The 21,147-nt window shown below is 41.9% G+C and overlaps 1 protein-coding gene across 1 annotated transcript in view; it reads left to right on the top strand.

The window, feature by feature from the left end:
* The first annotated feature begins 2,345 nt into the window (after positions 1 to 2,345).
* LOC120804055 (ERC protein 2-like) overlaps positions 2,346 to 21,147 on the top strand; it is a 147,238-nt gene continuing 128,436 nt past the window's right edge. The window contains 5 exon segments of the mRNA XM_040153222.1: positions 2,346 to 3,209; positions 7,424 to 7,447; positions 7,579 to 8,334; positions 18,213 to 18,368; positions 20,842 to 21,009. Coding sequence (XP_040009156.1) covers positions 2,346 to 3,209; positions 7,424 to 7,447; positions 7,579 to 8,334; positions 18,213 to 18,368; positions 20,842 to 21,009 — 1,968 coding nt within the window.

Raw genomic sequence — 21,147 nt, 5'->3', positions numbered from 1 at the left:
TGTCTTCCAATTCCCTCTGCATTCTTTCAGGGCTGTAGCCCTGTTTCCTCAAGACCTGAGCACTAGAATCCATGTGCCTTATGATGAGTAGATTTAGTGCTGTCCATGGTGCTGAAATGGTCTGGATGGTCCCTCTCCCTGTTTGTTTTTTTTTTCTTTCACCGTCTACTGTGGAGACTCTGGCTGTGCAAGGTCCTCTAAACATGTTGAGCAAGGGCCCAAGAGTGGCCAGTAGTATGCTGGCCGCTCTTGGGCCCTTACTCATGTTCATGAGACCGGTGGTTCGCAACCCTGCTCTCGTGAACCCACAGTCTTGCTTATTTTGTTTCTTGCTTCCTTATGATCAGTCTGTAACTTGTTCTCCGGATTATTCGGTGCAACTAATTATGATGTTCGCTATTTAAAGTCTATAAGGTCTTAGTTATTTAGTTCTCAGCCATGAACCGTGTAGGGCTGGAGGTGGCATTGTTGGTCAGATTTGTCGCCTTGGTAACTTAATCTTATTGTTGATCAGATTTTAAAAAAATATGAGGTGATTTTTTTTTTTTTACATTTAGGTAAAGTTCTTGTACCTCTGCGGTGTTTAGGCACCATTTAACATTTGAGAAGTTTTGAATACTTTGTTAAATTAAAAAAAATGGTTGTGGAGAAAAACATGTTTATATTGCTCACAGGAGTAACAAAAAAGTTTTTTTGGCACCAGTATGAAACCTCTTATATAGTCAATAATATTGTAATACAATTACCAGTCCTATCAACCATGTAGTGATGCTGCTTGTGTTATTTTTGTTTACAGTTTTTTACAATTAGTAACAAACGTTTCACTATACTGAGTTCACTTTTTCATGACTATTTGGACGGTTCCCTTTACCGACATGCAGCTCAGCACGACAGCTAATCTCACATTCATAATACACTAATGCAAACTAAACACTTCCTACACTACTGTAGGAACACTGACAACATTCGTCTTGCAACACTAAAACTTTGTAACTTACACAATGACCTAAAAAACACTAACAACAGATGGCATTACAATATGGATCACCATTGTCTTTGAAGTAGCTTCTACTTATTTATTTAGCATAACCTGAGATGCCAATACAAGAAAAAGAATGGCATTTCTTTAATCCGTGAACAGTGCTAACTTACACTATTTGTCACAGAAATGAATCAGCAATGATTCACTATGCTTCATTTTGCCTTTTCTGCATAGAGTAATTCCAAGTGCAAAAAATGAAACTGAAGCAATTTCAATGAGGCAATACAGAACTATACAGATTCACTATACATATACATATGGTACATCTATAGGATAGCGACAGATATAAACATACAACAGAGCTAGTCAACCCTCTCTTCTGCATTTGGCCACAAGTTCTCTTCCACATCCCATCCTATGCCCTGTCTTGCAGTACGCTTGGGAAGAATATTTTCGCTTGCCTGATCCGTCCCCGGCAATCCCCTGCAGATATATCCAGAAAAACCAGCATTGGGATGGAGAGTAAGGTGGAAGGAAGAGTGACAGCATCCGGGGATGGGCTGAAAACCCCTCTGTGACTGGGAGCGAACGCTGAAATGCCGCATCGTCCCCATAAAATTAGCAAACCTTCTGGATTCAGCCTCACCTGCCCCCATTTCCTCACCTGGCTTTCACAGAGGTCATCAAGGCATGAAAAGAGGCGCTCAATGTTGTATGTCCAAATTATGCAATGTCAGTTTTAAAATTTCTTTTAGATGTAGTTGTGCTAGGATGTAGTATTATGTTAGGTTTTGAGTGTAAATTGAGCATTTTTTTCATTAGTATATGAACAAGCAAAATGGACTGTAAGTACCGAGTTTTGACTTTGAGAGAGAAAACAGTTAATACATTTTGATAGTCGTGGGCAGTCATTGCATTCAGCAATGACCTACAGTCTAGTCCACATTGACCTGTGTTACGCTGAGTGTGTGAGGAGTTTTGAAAAAGTGAACTCAGTATTGAGAAATACGTGTTTGCAATTGTAAAAAAAAAAAGCTGTCATAAGATTTGTCTTTCCCTCAATGTTTGTTTTACTTTTTACCTGTCTAGAATCCATGATGTCCTGCACTGTAGCTGAAACCACAAGACCTCTGGCCTCTGTGTCTGGGTGCCCTGTAGCCAACAGTCACTTTATTCTAATAGGATTAAGTAAGACTCAACGTCAAGCCCTAAACAATCAGGGATGGACAGGTGAAAACTGAGAGGCTGAGAGGTGGCCTTTATTCCAAACCTTGTTAATCATTCTTGTTCCATAAAGGGACATGAAAATATTCTCAACCTTAACAGTTTCCTTTCAGAGGTCCATTTTTGCCATATAAAAAAAATGCCTTTAAATATTAGAGCCAAGCCCTCGCAGAGCAAGCTGTCTGCTGGCCCAAAGAGTAGTGGGCACACTGATGGTAGCACATCTCATTCACGCTTCACAAAGTCCCCTAAACAAGGGAGAGGCAAACAGGCTGTAAGCTCAGCACCAGGCTCCCGCTCAGGTCTAGAACCAGGCTCTGTGTCAGGGGGTGTGCCTGCACCAGCGTCTAAATTGACAGGAGGTCAAGGGTCGGTCTCGAGGCCAGGTTCAAAGAGCAGACCTGCCACAGCAGCAGACAAAGCAGCAGCTCATGGTTCAGCGACAGCACCTGGGGGTAAAACCCTCTCTATGGAGAATATCCAGTCTTTGAGTGCTGCCTATGCCACTTCAGGCACCATGTACCCCAGTGAGCGGGATTCCTTGGAACCCTCTGGTGGGTATCCCAAAGGCACCATGACGCTGGGCAGGAGCACTAGCCGTTCCTCCCACACTGGCCGGGCAACAGCCATGGGTAGCAGCCCAAACATCACCTCCTCTGGGCTGCATCACCCATCAGACCCCTATGGCGACCAAACCTTGCATTCTGCAGGGACTTCCAGTCTGCGGCGCCATTCAGGGAGACAGCCACAAACACTGGATTCAGCTGGACGGCGAGAGGTTTCCACATTTGATCTCCAGGCTCAGCTGAGGGACCTGCAGAGGGAGAATGACAACCTGAGGAGGGAACTAGATGGAGGGAGGGATGGGAGGATAGGCCCCAGCGTGAACAGTGTCAATTTCTGGAGCCCAGATGTAAAGAGAGACAAGGGGGTTAGGCGGGAGGAGGGAATGAGGACCTCAGTTCTGAAAGACCAATACAGGACGAACCAAGAGGATTTGCAGGTGAGAAAACTGACAAATTGAAGAGTTTCTTTCAAAAATGCATTATGCCGACGTTGACAAAATTTGTATGTGGCTGTCAACAAACACAAACAATTTCATTAATTGCTCAACAACTTTAGTGTTAAACAGTGAGTCACTTTAAAACCAGCAAGTCTTTATTAGAGAAGACATCACAATTTTGAAATGGTGGAAATTTCAGCTTTAAATGAAACTCTTTGATTTGTTTGTTCACACAGACTATTTGTGTCGGTATGATGTGCATACCTCAGGTATGCACATCATACCTTTTGTTCCCGTCTTCAAGGTTGCAAAGAGATTTTTCTGTGTAGTTCATTTGTAAAGATGTTTGCCAGGCTCAGCGCTGTCTGTGTTTCCATGGGAACATGCCCTAGTGGCAGCCATTCTAAGTGTTAGCCAGAGTCTAAAAAAGCTCACAGCTACTCCTCAAGGGATAGCGGCCGTGCCTGTCCTGTGCTACCTCTCGCTGGAGTCTGGCCCACTCAGTCTGAGGCATGATCTATCTGTCCGTCTGTCTCACTGCATACACACATTGTATGTGTGTTCCTTCTCTGTCTTCCTGTTTTCTATCTTGGCAGCATCGTGTTTCTCCATTTGACTGTGTGGCATTTTACTTTCCTTGTGTGTCTGTGTTTGTCTGCTGGCCAAACAGGAGTGTTTCTCTAGAGGGAAATACATGGGAATCTACAGTACATAAGATATATTGCATCTTGCTGTGAGAATCTTTCACACCATACAGCTTGTGTGGGTTCTGTTGAATCTCTTTATAGCTCTCTCTTACCCTTCATCTCTCACACAAGCATGCAAAAACTTTAATTATATCTGCACTCTTCCATCCGACTCCTCCCTCTTGTAACCAAGGAGCCACCTCTGCATTTGTATTTATAGCTTTTTCATCTCATATTTTCATACAGTGTGTGGACACTGTGACAGACACACCCACACATGCACACGCATTCTTTTCATTTCAAAACCGAAAATCTGAAAAAAGAAAGTTTTCAATACACGTTTCTCAAAATAGTTCCTTCAACAAACAGAATTATATGCAAAATTGCCTGACGACAACTCACATTCAGGTACACAAAAAGATACACACACCATGTCACCACCCACAAAGCCGCCAGATGGATTTCAGTAAGATTTGTAGACAATAAATGTGTTTTTTCACTGAACTACTGATATTGAGGTTCTTGTGTCTGTGGCATTAACATTGAGCAGGACAGTCAATGTTACCAGTCTCTGAGTATCCAGAGCCAGGTCCTGATTTGGCCCTGTCTGTAACTGATCAATGTGTTTGCCTCTGCTCTGCTCATTCAGGTGACAGACCCATACAACTAGTGTATAACTCATTTGTCTCTCCAACACTAACACACTCTCTTGTCCTGTCTTTTTACCTTCACTCTTTTTCTCATTTTATCTTTGTTTATCTACTGTAACCACTTACAGTACCTTACCTGTTGATTTATGATCACGTAACCCTTATGTACCTTATGAGCACCCTTATGAGAACATAGTACGCTACGGGAACTAGTTAATTTACATAATGTGATTATAACTGGCGATCCATTTAAAAATCTTGCGGGGCAGGTCCATTGAAGCAGCTATGATTACAAAAATGAAAAGAAAAGATCCCGCACACCGTCCAAGGCTCTGATAGAATCCTTTTAAATGCACAAGTTTGGATGTGTCCTCCAGCCCTGATATGTAGCCTGTTGTCGGAATATAAAAAAATGCTGATTTACCAATTTTTCCTCATGCTGAACTCATGATCACTCCCCTGAATTTTTATTCATACAATCTGTCATGTTTCTAGCGTGTTTAATATGACTTCATAGAGCAAAGCATTATTTGTTCTAAAACACTATATTACTCTCTCTCTTAGGGCTGCAACTAACAAATATTTTCATTAATCTACTGGTTATTTTCTCGATTAATCGATTAATCATTTAAATGATTAAATTTAAATGTCAGAACATTGAACAGTGAAAAATGATAAGTTAATTATAATTACATTAAATGAATAAGTTTCATGGTGTCCAAAGCGACGTCGTCAAATGTCTTGTTTTGTCCGACCAATCCCAAAATATTCAGTTTCTCTCCCAAAATATTCAATTTTTTCCCTCCTTACAATAATAGTAAAAAGAGAAAAGCAGGAAATCTTAACATTTGAGAGGCTGACAACAGTTATTGTTTTGGCATTTCTGCTTGAAAAATGATTTAAATGATTAATTGATTGTCAAAATAGTTTCTGATTATTTAACTGTTGATCGACTGATCGAATATTCGTTGCAGCTCTACTCTCTCTTCTTTCCATCTCTGTCTTTCTTTTACACTCTTTTTCCCTCTCTTTCTTATAGACACACACACACACCTAAGGATAGACCTACCCCGGTTAATAGTGATCACAGCCTCGATAGCAATATCAATCCCTCATTGAATTGTCACCAACCCTTTTTGTCCCTCAACTTTAACTTTACCTTCTTTCACATTGTTTACAGTCTTATCGTATATTTCTTCCATTTACTTAGTTTACTTTTAAAACAGAAAAGCTACTTCATGCAGAAGATGCAATTCAAACACGTATCTGCTTTCACTTCACTTCACGCTCCCTTATCACCTCTATCCCCCATCTCTCCTCTATCACTTTTCTTCTCTTTTTTTTTTGCTTCTCCATTTCCCCTGTTTTTTGCCCTTTGAGACACTCAGGGAGGAGTTCAGTCTGACAAGAGAACTTTGTCATTAGCATAAGGAATGTCACCTTCTTTCAGCTGCAACGACCAGAGTTGTCCCCTTACCATCTGTTTGTTTGGAGTGTGTGTGTGGTGTATACATTTGTACATACCCTTTTTGTCTTCAGTCTTGGTTGAGTGTGTATGTGTGTGTGGAGGATGGTCAACCCACTCTGACTTAATATTCAGTGCTATCTTGTCGCATTGATTATCTGTGTTCACCTTCGCTGCCAACATCTCAGTCCTGTGTCCTTGGTGCTCGACACCTTCTGGACTCGAGCAGAGGAGTTAGATTATTTGAGGAAAAATCAGTAATATCTTCACATAGCAAAAAGACTAGACATAGAAAAGATTAGTAATTTAACTTGCGTTTTTGTGTTTGTTCCGCTGAATCTTTGACACTCTATGTTCTGTATGGTGCCATGTGTGTGTTTTTTTTCCTTTTGTTTGATTTCCTTATAGCATTTCCTTACCTTGCTCAGTCAGTCATCAAGAATGCTCTGTGTCCATGGTTTCAAGCACAGACTGAATTTCCATTTGCCAGTCAGGAAAGATGAAAGCTGTGAAACTAAATTAGCATATTGTGTTTTGTTTTTCTTCTCACTGCAAAATGCGGCGAAAGCAGGAATGTTGAGTGAAATGTGTTTTCCCAAGCAATACTCTTTTGGGGCCCATCTGTCTCTTAGTATTCATTTCTGCAAGTAATAAATTTATTGATGAGTCACTGCATCAGTAAACCTCTTCATATCTAATTAATTCACTGTTGAATAAGACTTTACAAACTCACTTTGTGCAGACAAACATTGTTTAAACCCACAAAAATGATTTTAATGTGAGGTAAAGATCTTCTCACAGTTTTTAAATGTCATGCCTTCCTGCATAACAGGGGATGTTTTTAAGATGTTGTGCAGGACATTTAGACTTTCCTGTTATATGATGGTAAAGAGAAAACTGTGGAGAAAATTGCAACTGTTTTATCAATCTGTCCACTTGTCTGCAAATTTTGTAAAATGATATCCTTAATTGATCATTGATTTGTCAGTTTATGTATCAATCAATTATTGAGTTGCACAACTGGGCCCCAAAAAGGCTCTCTGCATTCAGGCGGTAGCTGCTGCTCTGATTGTCTCTGAGGCACCCTGTGAATTTGGAAATTTTCATCGTTTTCATGTGGAATACAATCACCCTTTGTCCTGTCTTTTCCCCCTGCTGATGTTCATCTCATTGCAAACAAACCCCGGTCACCTTTGCATTCAAATACAGTACATAATATGTACTGTATTCTCCTTGTGTTTTTTAAGAGATATGTCGCCCCCTTGTGGCCAAAGCATGTGACATCACCTAACAACTGTACGAACAGGAGACACAATGGTTTGATATTTAGACTATAGTTTTTTTCTGTCTTCTTTCTATTTTGGCTTTATGCATGTATGTGTGTCTTTCCTATGGCACATCTCTCTGCTGCAGCATGGGGATATGAGAAGAAACAAGGTCTGTTTTATGTACCCCACCATATATTTTGTTACATATGCATGATCATGTCTTCAATTTTTATAAGTGTGCATGGTATGTTTGTGTGTTTATCGAGTGAATGGGAGCTCAAGCTTTCTCTGTCTTTTCAGCAGCTTCCGTTAACAGTTCAGGAGCTTCAGGAGGAGCTGAGGGCTCACAGGGAGATGAACAGTCGTTTGCAGCAACAACGGCAACAGGGGAACTCTGGCTCCTACCGGGAACTTCATATGGACCAGGACCACAGAGGGGGACTCAGTCCTGGCCACAGCCCTAGACAAAGCCCAAGCAACCTGCACAGTCCTGGACCGAAGAACAGTCCCAGAGCCAGCCCATCCAACACCTACAATCCAAGGCAACAGGAAGCTGACATCATCATTCACAGCCCCGGGTATGCCTGTAACACTGCAGTAGCGACGCAAAGAATCAGCCCGGGCAACACCCTTCAGCCTGGGCCAAGGAAAAGCCCAAATCAGCCTCTCTACAGTCCCAGTCAAGGTCCGGTAACAGTGCCCAGCTCTAGTTCCCTTCGGCCCTGCAGCCCCTGCCAGGTGCCTGGGTGTGACGGCTTCTCCTCGCCCCCTCCTCTGGATCCGTCAGAGGAGAATTTCTTTCGGCTGCAGTCAGAGCACGAGCGGCAGGCCAAGGAGCTGGTCCTGCTGAGGAAGACCATGGAAGAGATGGAGATGAGAATAGACTCTCAGAAGCAGACGCTGGGCGCCCGGGACGAGAGCATCCAGAGGCTGCTGGAGATGCTTCAGGGCCAAGGTCAAGGTCAGGGACACTGGGGTCTGGGACAGAGGACAGGCATCATTACCGTGGCAGCGCAGGAGGCTGAAGCACAGCTGGAGAACATGCATGTGAGAGAGGTGTGTTTTTCCTCCTCATATTTTTTAAGGCTCCAGAGAGAGAAAGGTTATTTATCTGAACCCTTCATTTATATTATCACAGTGATTTTAACAGTAGTAGTGTTTTTTGATATTGTGAATCATGGTACACAGCTGTGGGATCTTTATTAACAATTCAAAGCAATTACTAAGTCAGATTTCTGCCAGAATGATTTTTGAAATGCTTAATTGCCAGCTGAGAGGTGTGACTTACTACCATACAGTCTATCATATGATTGTTAGTTAAAAACATCAAGACCACATTTGATTTTCAATACCAACAGATATTGTGATACAGTATATATATTCATCGTTAACATGATATTTATGCTTTTTCCTTATCTTTACTTAGATAGATGATCTATTTTATGTATTTGTTTCAATTGGCATATTCAGTGATGAGTTAAATTAATCATATTTGTCTTTGCATGCAATTGTATGTATCGGTATGTGTGTGTGTATGTGTGTGTGTGTACCTGTCTATGTGTCTCTATTATGTAGAGTGATTGAGCAGAAAGCAGCTCAGCAGGTCTTATCAATGGGCCAGATTAACATACGGAGAGCTCTAAGCTTGTGTTCAGCCTTGCAGTTTTACAATCTGACTCTGTTTGTGTGTGTGTCTGTGTGTATGTGTGAGTGTCTGTCTGTGTATCTGTGTCCTTGGTGTGCACATGTTCATATCTCAGTTGCTTATCTGCCACTTGTCTGTGCTTTGTACATAGCATTTGGTGTTTGGCATTTATTCTACAGCCTGTGACCTGCAGTGGGCTTGTTGTGCAGTGGAGTTTTCATAACATAATTCAATGAGGCAGACATTTTGATAGCAGTTCTACAAAAATTCTAAGTTGAAGTACAAGAAAAAAAACAATCTTATTTGGTGGTTTTGGAGCCAAGTCACATCTTCCCAATTTTTTCTGTCTTACAAATCAGAGTCTCAGTTTTATTGATTGAAAATTTAAAATTACCAGGCCTCCAGTGAGTGTTGGTGTAGCACAGGTGTGTCTGTATTCTTTGCCAGGAGTGCTACCAGTAGGCTGCCTGCCTTGTTTATTTTTAACTCCTAAATCTTCTTAGCCTTTAATTTCTCTACCTCTCTGTCAGTGTGTGTGTTTCTGTGCGTGTGTGTGTGTGTGTGTGTTTGTGTGTGTGTGTCTGTGTGTGTGTGCGCTGCATGTCTGTGCTTGCCTCCGCTATTGTTTGTGTCATGATATTCGTGTTTTTCTGTCTTTGTGTTGTTTGTCTGCCTCTGTTTGCCGTGCCCAGTCAGAATGATTGCGTGTGTGTGTTTGTGTGTCTTTGTGTACGTGAGCATGTGTGCACATCTGGGGCCTGTCGGCTTAGTGGTTCTGGCGAGGACACTCCCTCGCTGGGCTGCCGGTGGCTGATGGGATATCCACCCATTCCGGGTGTTTGGTCACTGTGGTGATTTTTTTGAAGGGGAGTGTGGGTGTTTCAGCCTATGCTAATTCAGACACTGCTGTGCGTGTGTATACTTGTGTGTGTGTGTGTGTGTGTCTGTGTCTGTGTGTGTGTGTGTGTCTGTGTGTATGTCTAGGAACTAACCATGCTGTGTGTGTAAGAGGTGAGTACCTGTTCACACACACACACTGTGTGCTGTGCTATTTTTAACTGCTTGACAGCTTAACACATACTGTGTGTGCAGTGGAGGAGGAGAGGGTGACTGGGACTGAGAGGTGAAAGAGAGAGAAAGCGGGAGAGATGGGAGAAAGGAGTGTTTTTCTAAGGTAGAAAAACAGGCTATGTTTGTCTGAATATTAATGTAAGATTAATGAGGAAAAACACTCTGACCGCCCTGATTGAAAAGAGAGGTGATTGTTGTTCTTTCGTTTTTTTCCCTCGTCTCCTTCTGGCCTCCTCTCCTCTGAGGTTGAGATTGGGTGATGGAGTCTCCGTGTGTGGATATATGTATGTGTGTGTGTGTGTGTGTGTGTGTGGGCGCAAACACACACACACACACACACACACACACACGCGCGCACACACACGCGCGCACACACACACACGCACACACTAACAGACAGACAGACTGCAGACAGGTTCCCTTGCATTCTTGCATACTTTGATGTGTTGTATTGAGCTGAATTGAAAACTGCCCAAATTGCAGTTAGTGTAGCAGTTAATTTTTCAGTTTTTAAGCCAAACTAAAAGCCTTGCTGAAAATGAGGGAGCACCAAACTCAATGTTCACATGCTGTAAAGCTATCTGAATTGCTAATTGGATTGTATATGCAAAACAGCAGATGTTAAGATTTATGTTTAACAGTGTTCATGGTCTATTACATATAAGTAAAACAAAATATTTCAAATGTAATTTTTTTTATAATAGTTTAATAATAAAAATACCAAGCAAGTCTGAAAAGTACTGTATTGTAATGAGGATTAGGAAAGCATATTCAAGATAGTGGATAATGTAGTGCTGAGGGATAAAATGCATTGTCCAGCTTCACTAAAAAAACAACAAGTAAATGTTAAATCAATCAGTCTCTAAATAAGTGTCCAGTAGTGAATTATAAGAATCAACCGTTTAAAAAAAAAAGTAAAGTAAAAACAGTTTCAGACACTTCAAAATTCCACATTTATGAATGGAAACATTCAAATTCTGGTTATTTATAAATGTAATCTATTAACATTGTGTTGAAGAAAAGTCAAGTTGTCTGACAGTTTTATGCTTTCATCAGCTTGTGGTTGGTGTGGAATTTGAGTGTTAAAGGTTGGGCTGAATACAGATTACCTGAAGGATTTCTATGCACTTATTTAACTGTAAGAAGAAACCTACTTCCCGTGAAGGCCTCTTGCCATTGTTTATGTGTCAGAGCAGTAATTTAGCCTTACACTTGCACTTCTTGTGGTTAGGGAAGGCAAGCCGGTGACGGCAGTGCAGCTATTGCCTCTATTAGGGGGCATTACTCTTCGTTTTTTTGATTAGCTCCAAAGGAAACCGGCCCAACCGCCTTTCATTACCACACCCATTACTCTCTTTTAAATGGCCCAACTTGTTTAGCTTGAGCTGGGATAATAAATGCCTCCATTTTCAGTACGCCTTGTATTTATCCTTCAAACATAACTGAGGGTTGACATGGGGGCATTCGTGGTATCTTTTGCTAGTTTGCAGGGAAATTATCACCCTAAATTTGTGTTTATATTATCTTAATTTTTTTTATACATAAGGAGGGTTTAGGAGACGGGTGTGAAAATGTATGAACTTATGTAGGTTTGTATGACTGAAATTAGAGAATTGTACCTGTTGTACCACTTAGCACTTACAGACCATGGCCAGATGGGGAGTTCCTTGAACCAGCTGTCTGTGTTTGCGTGTATGATCTTCTGGTGAGCAGTATGTATGGGTAGAGAGCTTACTCCATCACACCTTCACCTGCTGATGTATGTTGTCGAGGATTGGCGTGTGTAGTGCTGCTCTCTTGCTTGTGTTGCCTTTTTAACTATTTCGGCTGTGAGACTGTCACAAACCCGACACACAAACAGTGGCACATCTGTGTCATCCTATTCACTTTGCTCTTAGAATGATTACAACTGACTGGTCAACTTCACCATGATTTGTTGATTTAATTTGAATTTGAGTTCTTCTTCTCAAGCGGCCTCTCCTCTGTAAGGTTTACAGGAAAATGTAAATTTCTGCAGTAGTAGCATTGTCCACAAAGTGGCAGTGTTCTATTAGAATTCAACTACTGAGGCGGTTACATGCACGAATGGTGAGCTTAACTTATGTGTGATGGCACACACATACACGCACTCACATGCTGAGAGGCATAAATCTGGGCCTAATCGACTCTCCCCAGCCGCCAAGTCCCTGTAGACCCAATAATAACAGCCGCACCACTGGTCTGTTCCTGCCTAGCCCTGACCTGCTGCCAATGGTGTGCACACACACATGCACATTCTTTCATCTACTTTCATACATATCATACTGCAGATTTCGTAGGGTCCTTAGGGGCTGTGGGTAGAGTTAGGGCCCCTACTGTATATGAAGACATCTCACTCAGTATTGGATCTATAAGATTGAGTATGTAGCATTGCTCTGCTGTCAAGAACGTAAGGGCAAAGCACTTATAGTTCCCTTGTTTTTCCATAGTATTACTGCCTTCAGAAGTCTTTCTGCTGTTTTTGGCAGGCCCCCTGTCTGCTCCTACACCCTCTCTCAAACATTGATGAAACTTCAGAAATGTAGCTTTTTAAAACTTTCTAGTGCCAGCATGTTGAGGAGAAGTGGAAGTTCACGTCAGCAAATTCGACTTTTTTGTAATCTCTTTCTTGCTTTTTCTTCCCCCCCCCTTTCTAATGCCACCAGCCTATCAGCTGCAAAATGTTGACGTCTTCTCCCCTCTCATTACTCATCTGCCTTTCTGCCTGTTTCTCTGTACACCAACATTTCCCACTTACTCTTTCTTTCTCCTCGCTATCTGTTGTGGTTAAGTTAATCGGTGAGGTGGGGCTTTTATAAGACTTGGCTACTTTCAACCTCCGCTAATGAAGCCCCTCTCAACTAACATTAGAAGACCACTCTAAATACCATCAGTAAACACTCACACACACACACACACCAACGCTCCCTCCCCACCACACCCCGGGCACCACATACTCGCCACGCTCTGTTGATCTCCCAGAATGTTTGAGCGGAAAAGTTTATCGGGACAAAATTACACCCCTAAAACCTTCTCCTCACCCTCTCCCTATTTCTTGGCAAGGATTTGATACCCTCTGATTTTCCCTTTGTCTTTTTAAACTGCTCTCTTAAACTGCTCTTTTGAGTTGATAGGCAGACACATTTTCACATTTGTGGCAAGCGAATATTTTTCCTTTTTTTCCTTTTTTCCCTTTTTCTCTCACTGATGGAGAAGGGATGGGAATGTGATTGATGAACGCGCGCGCGTGTGTGTGTGTGTGTGTGTGTGAATGTAGAACCTGTGCATGTTCTAGTCCACGCATGGCGTACATGACACCATTGCCTTCAGGCTAGAATTGAACCTTTTGACCCTGTCCTATATTCAGGATGCCGGCACTTATTGCTATAGTGTTACGTTTGAACCTATTCATTCCATATGCTGAGTCCTCTGACACATGTGGAGAAGAGTAGACAGTCTTTGATGACATGCTCTCTTGCATGACTTAATTTCCCCGCAACAGTTTCAAGAACTTTGCTCTGACTGTTGTTGATAAAAAGCTAAAACACCCACTTTCTCCACGTGACAGATAAATGTGCACAGGCAGACAAAAAGACAGACAGGCACACAGTGATATACCACACTCAGAGTGACACGTTAATACACATATGGTCAGTAGAAGATTAGGGTTGTGGCAGCAGTGGGCATGCCAGTCAGTGGGAGGAATGCTGTGACTGCAGTAATCCCTCCTTATCCACATCTGACATGGACAAGAGGATAAGGCCCTTGTTTCCTCTAATTCAAACTCACTGGGAGAACTGGGAAATCATGGCAACCTGTTGCCTCTCCCTGTATCTCTATATAAGTCTTTTTATGTCCTCTGACTGCCTGATGAGCTGTCTCAATATGAATATCCCATCTCCATGTGGTTTCTGTCTGATTTGAGGGCTTTTCTCTACCCACTGACTGTCATTTTCCCACGTTTGGCTTTGATAGTAATTGAGTTTCTCCTCCTTTAACCCATCTATACTTTTGGACTGTCTATCTGTCCCACTATTGAAAGAGGCAGTTTCCCTCATTTTTCAATGCAACTCAAAGCTGGTAATTTTATTTAGAAGTGCTATATAGAATGTATTTTCGAGATCCTATGTAACCTAATTGGTTCATCCAGTTCAATATTATTATTTTTTTTCTTTTTTACTACTGTGGTAGGGGGGTGAGATTTGTCTCATTATTGTTTCCATGCAGCACAGCATACACTGTAGTGGTGTACAATCCAATACAATAGCCCTGCAACGACTCCTCTCTGAAGGTAGAGTGTGGAGGCCTAAAGTTTTGACAAGCCTCTTCGATATGGATAAATCTGGGTGGGGACTGAAAGAGCAGCGCTTTGCACCACTGAGGTGCCCCTGAGCAGGGGCCACTCCATCATTACCACAACTGAAGTGCCCCTAACCCCTGAACTACTCCAGTGTAGCTGCTTGCTGGCCAGCAGATCACACTGTGGTAGTGCTGTGCGGCGTCTGGGTGTGAATGTACATGGCTGTGTGTGTGTGAACAGGGCGTTCATAAAAAGGAGAACTTTGCTCTCAGTGATACTTCACTGGTTAAATAAAGGTTTAAGATACTGGCCTTGCACTCTTATGCCTGCATAGATATTTTTCCTGACCTTGTTTCAGAGAGCTGTTGATTCAGCTGTATCTGTAGCTTTGTATTTGATATTCAAAGTCTTTCTAATATTTTGTCCAGCCCACTTACACACACAAGGTTGGCAGACATACAATACGGTACAACAACATAATGCACCGATGTTGGCCATATATTGCTCCCTGTAGTTGCAAATCATAAAACTGAAGTGTTCTTCTCTCGAATGGACTTGGCCTTATGCAGTCAATTTTGCTGTTCAACAAGTACCTTTTACTTTCAGTGTGTAGGTATGTGTGTGTGTGTGTGTGTGTGTGTGTGTGTGTGTGTGTGTGTGTGTGTGTGTGTGTGTGTGTGTGTGTGTGTCTGTGTGCCTATTAGCTTGAATGTGTGTGTCCTTTTGAGTAGGCATAGTTGTATGTCAGAGCTACCATTAATTATTGATAGAAGAAGCTCAGCGCATGTGCTGGCGGAAAGTGTTGCTAAGCGAGAGCTTTAGCGTGCCAGAGACATCTGTGAGAGAGACAGAGAAAACAAGTGAGAGATAAGAAATAGAAAGATTCAGACTGAAAGAGTGATGGACACAGATTCTTGTGACCTATAGCTGAGTGTGTCTCTTACCTGCTAATGAATAGAGACAGAAGGACAGAAAAAAAGAGACAGCAGGGAAAAGAGACACCAGCAGAAGTCCTCAGGAGAGCATCAAACCAGGAACTTGTTTTTTTTTGCAAAACAAGAATTTTTAAGGACATACAGTATTGGATAACATAGCAATATGTCGCAAAAGACATGAAAAATGTAATAAAAAAGAACAGGGAGAGATAGAAACTGTGACTGGTTGGTCTGCTCAGTGTGTCTTTCTAAGTGACTCTGAAGCTGTGGGTGTTAGAAAGTGCTAAAGATGATGAGCCGCCAGGCTTATTTTTACCGGGTCCCTCCCCAGGAGTTACATCGTCGGAACCAGCTCCAGGCTGATCCAGCCAAGACCAGGGCTCTGCAGACTGTCATTGATATGAAGGTAGGACTTATAGCGAATCTGCAATAAACAAGAGCAGGCAACATTTTAAATGGTAAAGTGCTACATGATGAGTGTGTATTGCTGTAATAGATCAGTTCTCAGCTTCATAAATGCCAGTGTTTTTTCTTTTTATCAGTTGTGTTTGCCAGTTTATCTCCAAAAAATGTATTAAACTGTGGTATGTGTATTTTGATAAATATTAAAATCTGATGTTCTGATCTTGTTTCAGCAGTGTAGTTTCCTTGTCCAGTTGCAGTACGTTTTCTGGTTTTGTTTTGATGTCAGCTTCATACCAACTAAACTTTAATTATAGATGAGCTATGCTGTAATGCAAGCAGTAGCAGAGGATCCTGCTCGGCTGTGGACACAAACATACATGCACAAATAATCTAAGAAACATTGTCTTATTGTTGCCTCGTGTCTGTATGGCGGCCATGCCCAAGTAAAATCCATTATTGGCCCGTGCAGAGTTGAGCACTTATTCAATTTGTTTCAAATGTCACATATGGAAGCTTTCACTCTCATCTCAGCCCTTTGAAGTCGTTAGAGCTGTGAAAAATGCAGTTGACTCCACATGTGTCTGCATGCACACCCCCCCCACACACACACACACACACACACATATTTAGTGTTCATTCAACTAACGCTTGTTCCAAAAGTGGCTCCTTTACAGCAAAACCACAGTTATTTTTCACACATACTTTGTGATTTGTCTGCCTATTAACAAACTGCACATATGCTAGCCAGGGATGCCCACAGTGTTGTAAATGAATGACAGAGGCAAAATTAAGTCTGACTATATTAATTAGAAAAGGGAAAACAAACATTGCCAGATGGATTAGACATATGAAGAGGTAGAGTTAGAGATACAATAACCTCCTTTGGTGATGTTAATGATGGCGAGGAGATATTTCCTGGCATTGTTGCTTTTTGAAACAGTCCACTTTTTGTGGTGTTGATTATTAATGCAACCGTGGGAATTTTGCATGTTCTTTTTCCTGTCACTGTTTGTCCCAGTGTCTTTGTTGTCTGTGTTGTTGCTCCTTCTAAGTTGTGTATATTTCCGTTTTTTAATTACAGAACACCAACCCCCCTTTCTGTTTTGATCCTGATGTTATCTGGCAGGTACAGTAATGAGTGCTCACCTCTTGAGTCCTCTGTCAACTCAGCATGGGCTACAGATACACAGTGTTTGTGTTTCCCTCTATCTTGATTATGAGTTTCTTCTTGGTTGAAGTGTAGCAGCATCATGTACAGTAGTTTATGTGTCAGTGGTTTTGAAGGGCAGCTATTGTATTGAATGTTGTTTTTGATATTACCCTGTGTATTTTCATTGAATTTTTCTTCCTCTGGGTGATGTTTTCTCTTTCTGTGCTTTGAAACAGAAACAGATTAAAGATAGGTCATGGCTTATGATACAGGAGTCAGCAATGATTGAATAGCATAGTCTGTGTGTGGGCATTTTTGTCTTGTGTGTGTGTATGTGTGTGCTTGGCGTAAAGTGGAGGGATTACCTTAGATGCCTGAATGCCCTACCTTGACTTTTTTTCTGGGTATACATTCAAAGTCTATGTCCTTGCATAAACTCTTTTTGTGAGTGCGTTATATGTACCTTTATACACTCCCGTTTGCTCGACCTATGTGTGTTTGCGGGTTTAGGATGGTAAATTCAGCACCATGTGCTAGGCAGGGCTGATGTAATAGAGGTCAGATACTTACACGTTGCCTGTGGTTTGTGCTGATGGCATCATTCAGTCTGTTTCCATTTATTCAATTACCTTTCTCTTCTCTTCCAAGGTTTAGCATTTAACGTATGTCTGAACCTATACGGCTAAACAACCTCAGGACCTGTCCATGACAGACCATTCCATTCCCTCATAGATACCGCATAGGAGAACATCTTGACTGCACACAACTGCTTGCCTAGATATTTCCCCTGTTTTTTCAGTCATTGTAGTCAGATGTAGGACTATACATTAATAGGTTATAATCTAGATACAGGACGCTACAAGGTCTTGTGTGAATATGCTGAATTGCCATCAGTGTCTTTTCATATTTCCAAAAGCCAAATACTTTTCAAAGTGACACAGGCAGATGTTGCATAGTGCTATCATTCCCCATAGTTAGTAGTTATATTTAGTTTTGATGCAACTCATATAGTGAGTGCATTCATCCAATCAGGTACGGTTGGGTTCATAGTAATGACTCAGTGAAGGAGAGAGTGGCCAGGCATAATTGTAAAGCCTACTTAAAGTCTGTCTCAACGAATTCATTCAGGATCCTCCCAGACCACAATTAGCAAAGCAAAACTTGTGGGTTGACTTTACCAGGCCAATATTCCCTTTCAGATCAACAACATTTTGTCAACCTCCTCTTTCCCTCCTCTTGTACATGACATTTTAGAAAGCTGAATTGATAGATCAGCAGATACACAGACAGATCATGATCTAAACAATAACATGAAACATGTAAAGCTTTATTGAAGTCCAGAACTTGATATCTATACTCAAAGAGTCAGAATTTTCCTGACTCTTTGCCGGCCTACTGTTGCTGGTGCAGGACAGCAAAATCTCATCCCTGGAGAGGAACATCAGAGACTTAGAGGATGAGGTCCAGATGTTAAAGACCAGCGGCCTGCTGCACCCTGACGACAGGCAGGATGAGGTCAAGCAGGTGGAGGTCTACAGGAGCCATTCTAAATTCATGAAAACTAAGGTAGAATGTCTCTGCATGTCACCTGAGACAACTCCACGCTGCATGACCTGAGTGATGCATGTTTGCCTAAAGACATCAATAACAACTGCATGAGAACCTGTTATGTGCTTGTTGTATGTCTCTTTTGCATGCTCAGAGAGAGGCAAGCATAAGTGTGGAGAAATCTTAATGCCAAACTATATGTTACAGTATGTTGTGTCTTTTGGCTGCTTTATCGAGGCTCTGAGCCCCCTGTGTTGCATGGATACCAAGATCTCCTAAGCTTATTAATGTATTTCTTCAGTTCTTGTGTGCCTTACCTTCTCTACCTGTTTGATGACCAAGCATTCTACCGATCTCTTATCTGTGACTATATTGTTTGGAGGGAGCACACTTAGGTACTATCAGCTTACAGTGCACCGTGTCTGTTTACGGTCCTACCTTTAGCTGGCAGAAAGACCTTTAGAAAGGCCTGACTAAGACTTCTCTATCCCTGGCTATTGTATACTATTTTAATAATTTAGACCCACCAGTGCGTAGACTGACACGCATGCACAAGAATAGGCCCACGAACATGGTGCTACAGGAACCATGTTGAGAAATGTAGCGTCAGGTTTCACAGAGTTCTAGCTGTATGTCCATGATGGCTGAAGCCCATAATTAGTTCTCCATGTGAAAATGTTTCTCTCAGGTTCGTTAATGGCTCTCTTTGTAGGGCCCATTTGTCATTGCATTGGGGAAGTTCCTGATCGAATCATAAAAGAGATATTTTTATGAATGGGGCCCTGACAGATGAATGTGGGCTTACAACGACCCTACTGACCTGGGATGATATACATCACAGGGATGGCCTGGGCTCACTCTCCCATTTCTCATCCTTCTGTGTACAGTCACGCAGAAACACATAAAGACACCCAAGCACGCGGATACGCACAGGCACGCAGATTCATTCTATATCCTTGAAGTGTTTAGGGTCCTGGTCTTTCAGCAGTGGTGGTGACTGGTGTTGAGGTGAGACTGTGATAAGAGAGAAACCAGAGAGGACAGGGATGCTGTATTCTCTGGTTTCCTCTCTGGCCCTTGATCTACTTGAACACTATAAAGTGGCTTCTGAGAGAAGCCTCAGAAGCCCTCAGTTGTGTGGTTGAGGGGTGCAGAGTGCGGAGAGGTGTGGCTGAGCACACAGCTAGCTGGAAAACTGTACAGGTTTCCCAACTGGCTGTGTGCTGTAGTTTAGTGGCTTGCTGTCTTCTTGTCTTTGTGTGTCTCTAGGAGCAGGCCTTGTCACCATGTGTGTCTTCCAGACCAGCTCCCACCTTCCACCTCCCTACCCAACAACCTTGGATCACAGAACAAGAAGAAGTACCCCTCTCATTAGTCCCTCATTATTTCTTTAATTTTGCGTAATATTCTTTGAATTCCGTGCACCTTATTTTACCTATAATACTCCATCACTTTATCACATTATTTTAGTCCACTCTCTACACCTTTTTCGACTCCTTTTTCTCTTACTATCCTCTCACCAGTCTTACCTCTCCGATCATGTCTCTCCGAGTCCCTTTTTGACTCCACCTCACCTTTCCCCTATTATGAGGTGAACCCTGCTCACACACACTCTGGGAATTCTCTCTTCGAATCAGCTTTGTGCATTTTTGGCACCGGTAGACAGACAATCTTTTGCGACATAGCTACCCTCATCACAGAAACCTCCCTCTGTTAGTGGATTTGATTTCCTTTGTGGTTCTCTGTCCTGTTCTGTATGGCCTTCCTTAAAACAACCTGTAATCTGTCAGATATTTGAGTTTAATATTGCTCCCCATAATTTTGTCTGCCTGCATGTTTTTTCTCCCTTTGGCTGTTTGGCTTGGTGTGTCCACAGAGCAGACAGTAGGCCTGAGTGAGGACTGATGATGTAGGGTTGGGCGATAATTCAATATTATAATTTACCATCTCTTCAAATAAATGTATTATGACACAGTTGTGATATTTACAAATTAGAGTTTACAATTTCATGTCTGAATGAATGATAAAAATTTCTGTTAGCAAAATGTGTGACAAAAAGGGAAATATTGAGATTTTCTTTTTAAAAAGAAGAAGAATAGAATGAAAAGTTACACTTTTTACCATGTGATTTTGAATAAAGAGAAAGCTGTGACTTTATTAATTTTGCCCACTCCTATATTAAATGGCATGTTTAAGCCTCCAGCTGCATTCACAAGAACGTGTGCTTTCAAAATACTTGCTTGTTTTGAAAGTTCTGTTCATAGAGAATAAAGTGTGGGGAAAAAAAGTGAGACTCAATAATGTAACACGCACATTTTTGTGTTTTTGAAGGAGGTGTGTATGTGGTTTGTGTGTGTGTAAGTTCGTTTGCCTGAGAGAAAAGCCATATTTTTTCCTACTTTTGAAAGTTTTTGTTATCTGCAATTTTATCAGTTCACTCAATGATGACTTAAAGAGTTTCATAACAAATTTGTTTGTATATGATTACCAGATAGAGCAGCTGAAACAGGAGCTGAACAGAAAGGAGTCAGAGATGCAGGCCCTGCAGACCAAACTAGAAACATTGACCAATCAGAACTCAGACTGCAAGCAACACATCGAGGTGCTAAAGGAATCGCTCAGCGCCAAGGAGCAACGCGCCAGTACACTGCAGACAGAGGTCAGTGTGCACAGAGGTCACCTGCGCGCACGCACACACAAACACACAGACGCACATACACACACACACACACACACACACACACGGACCCACTTGCACATACAACCAGATATACAAAATTTCCAGATATGCAAACCC

The sequence above is a fragment of the Xiphias gladius genome, chromosome 18 (genome assembly GCF_016859285.1).
Source record: "Xiphias gladius isolate SHS-SW01 ecotype Sanya breed wild chromosome 18, ASM1685928v1, whole genome shotgun sequence".
NCBI classification, from domain to species: domain Eukaryota; kingdom Metazoa; phylum Chordata; class Actinopteri; order Istiophoriformes; family Xiphiidae; genus Xiphias; species Xiphias gladius.
This window is presented reverse-complemented; position numbering and strand designations above follow the sequence as displayed.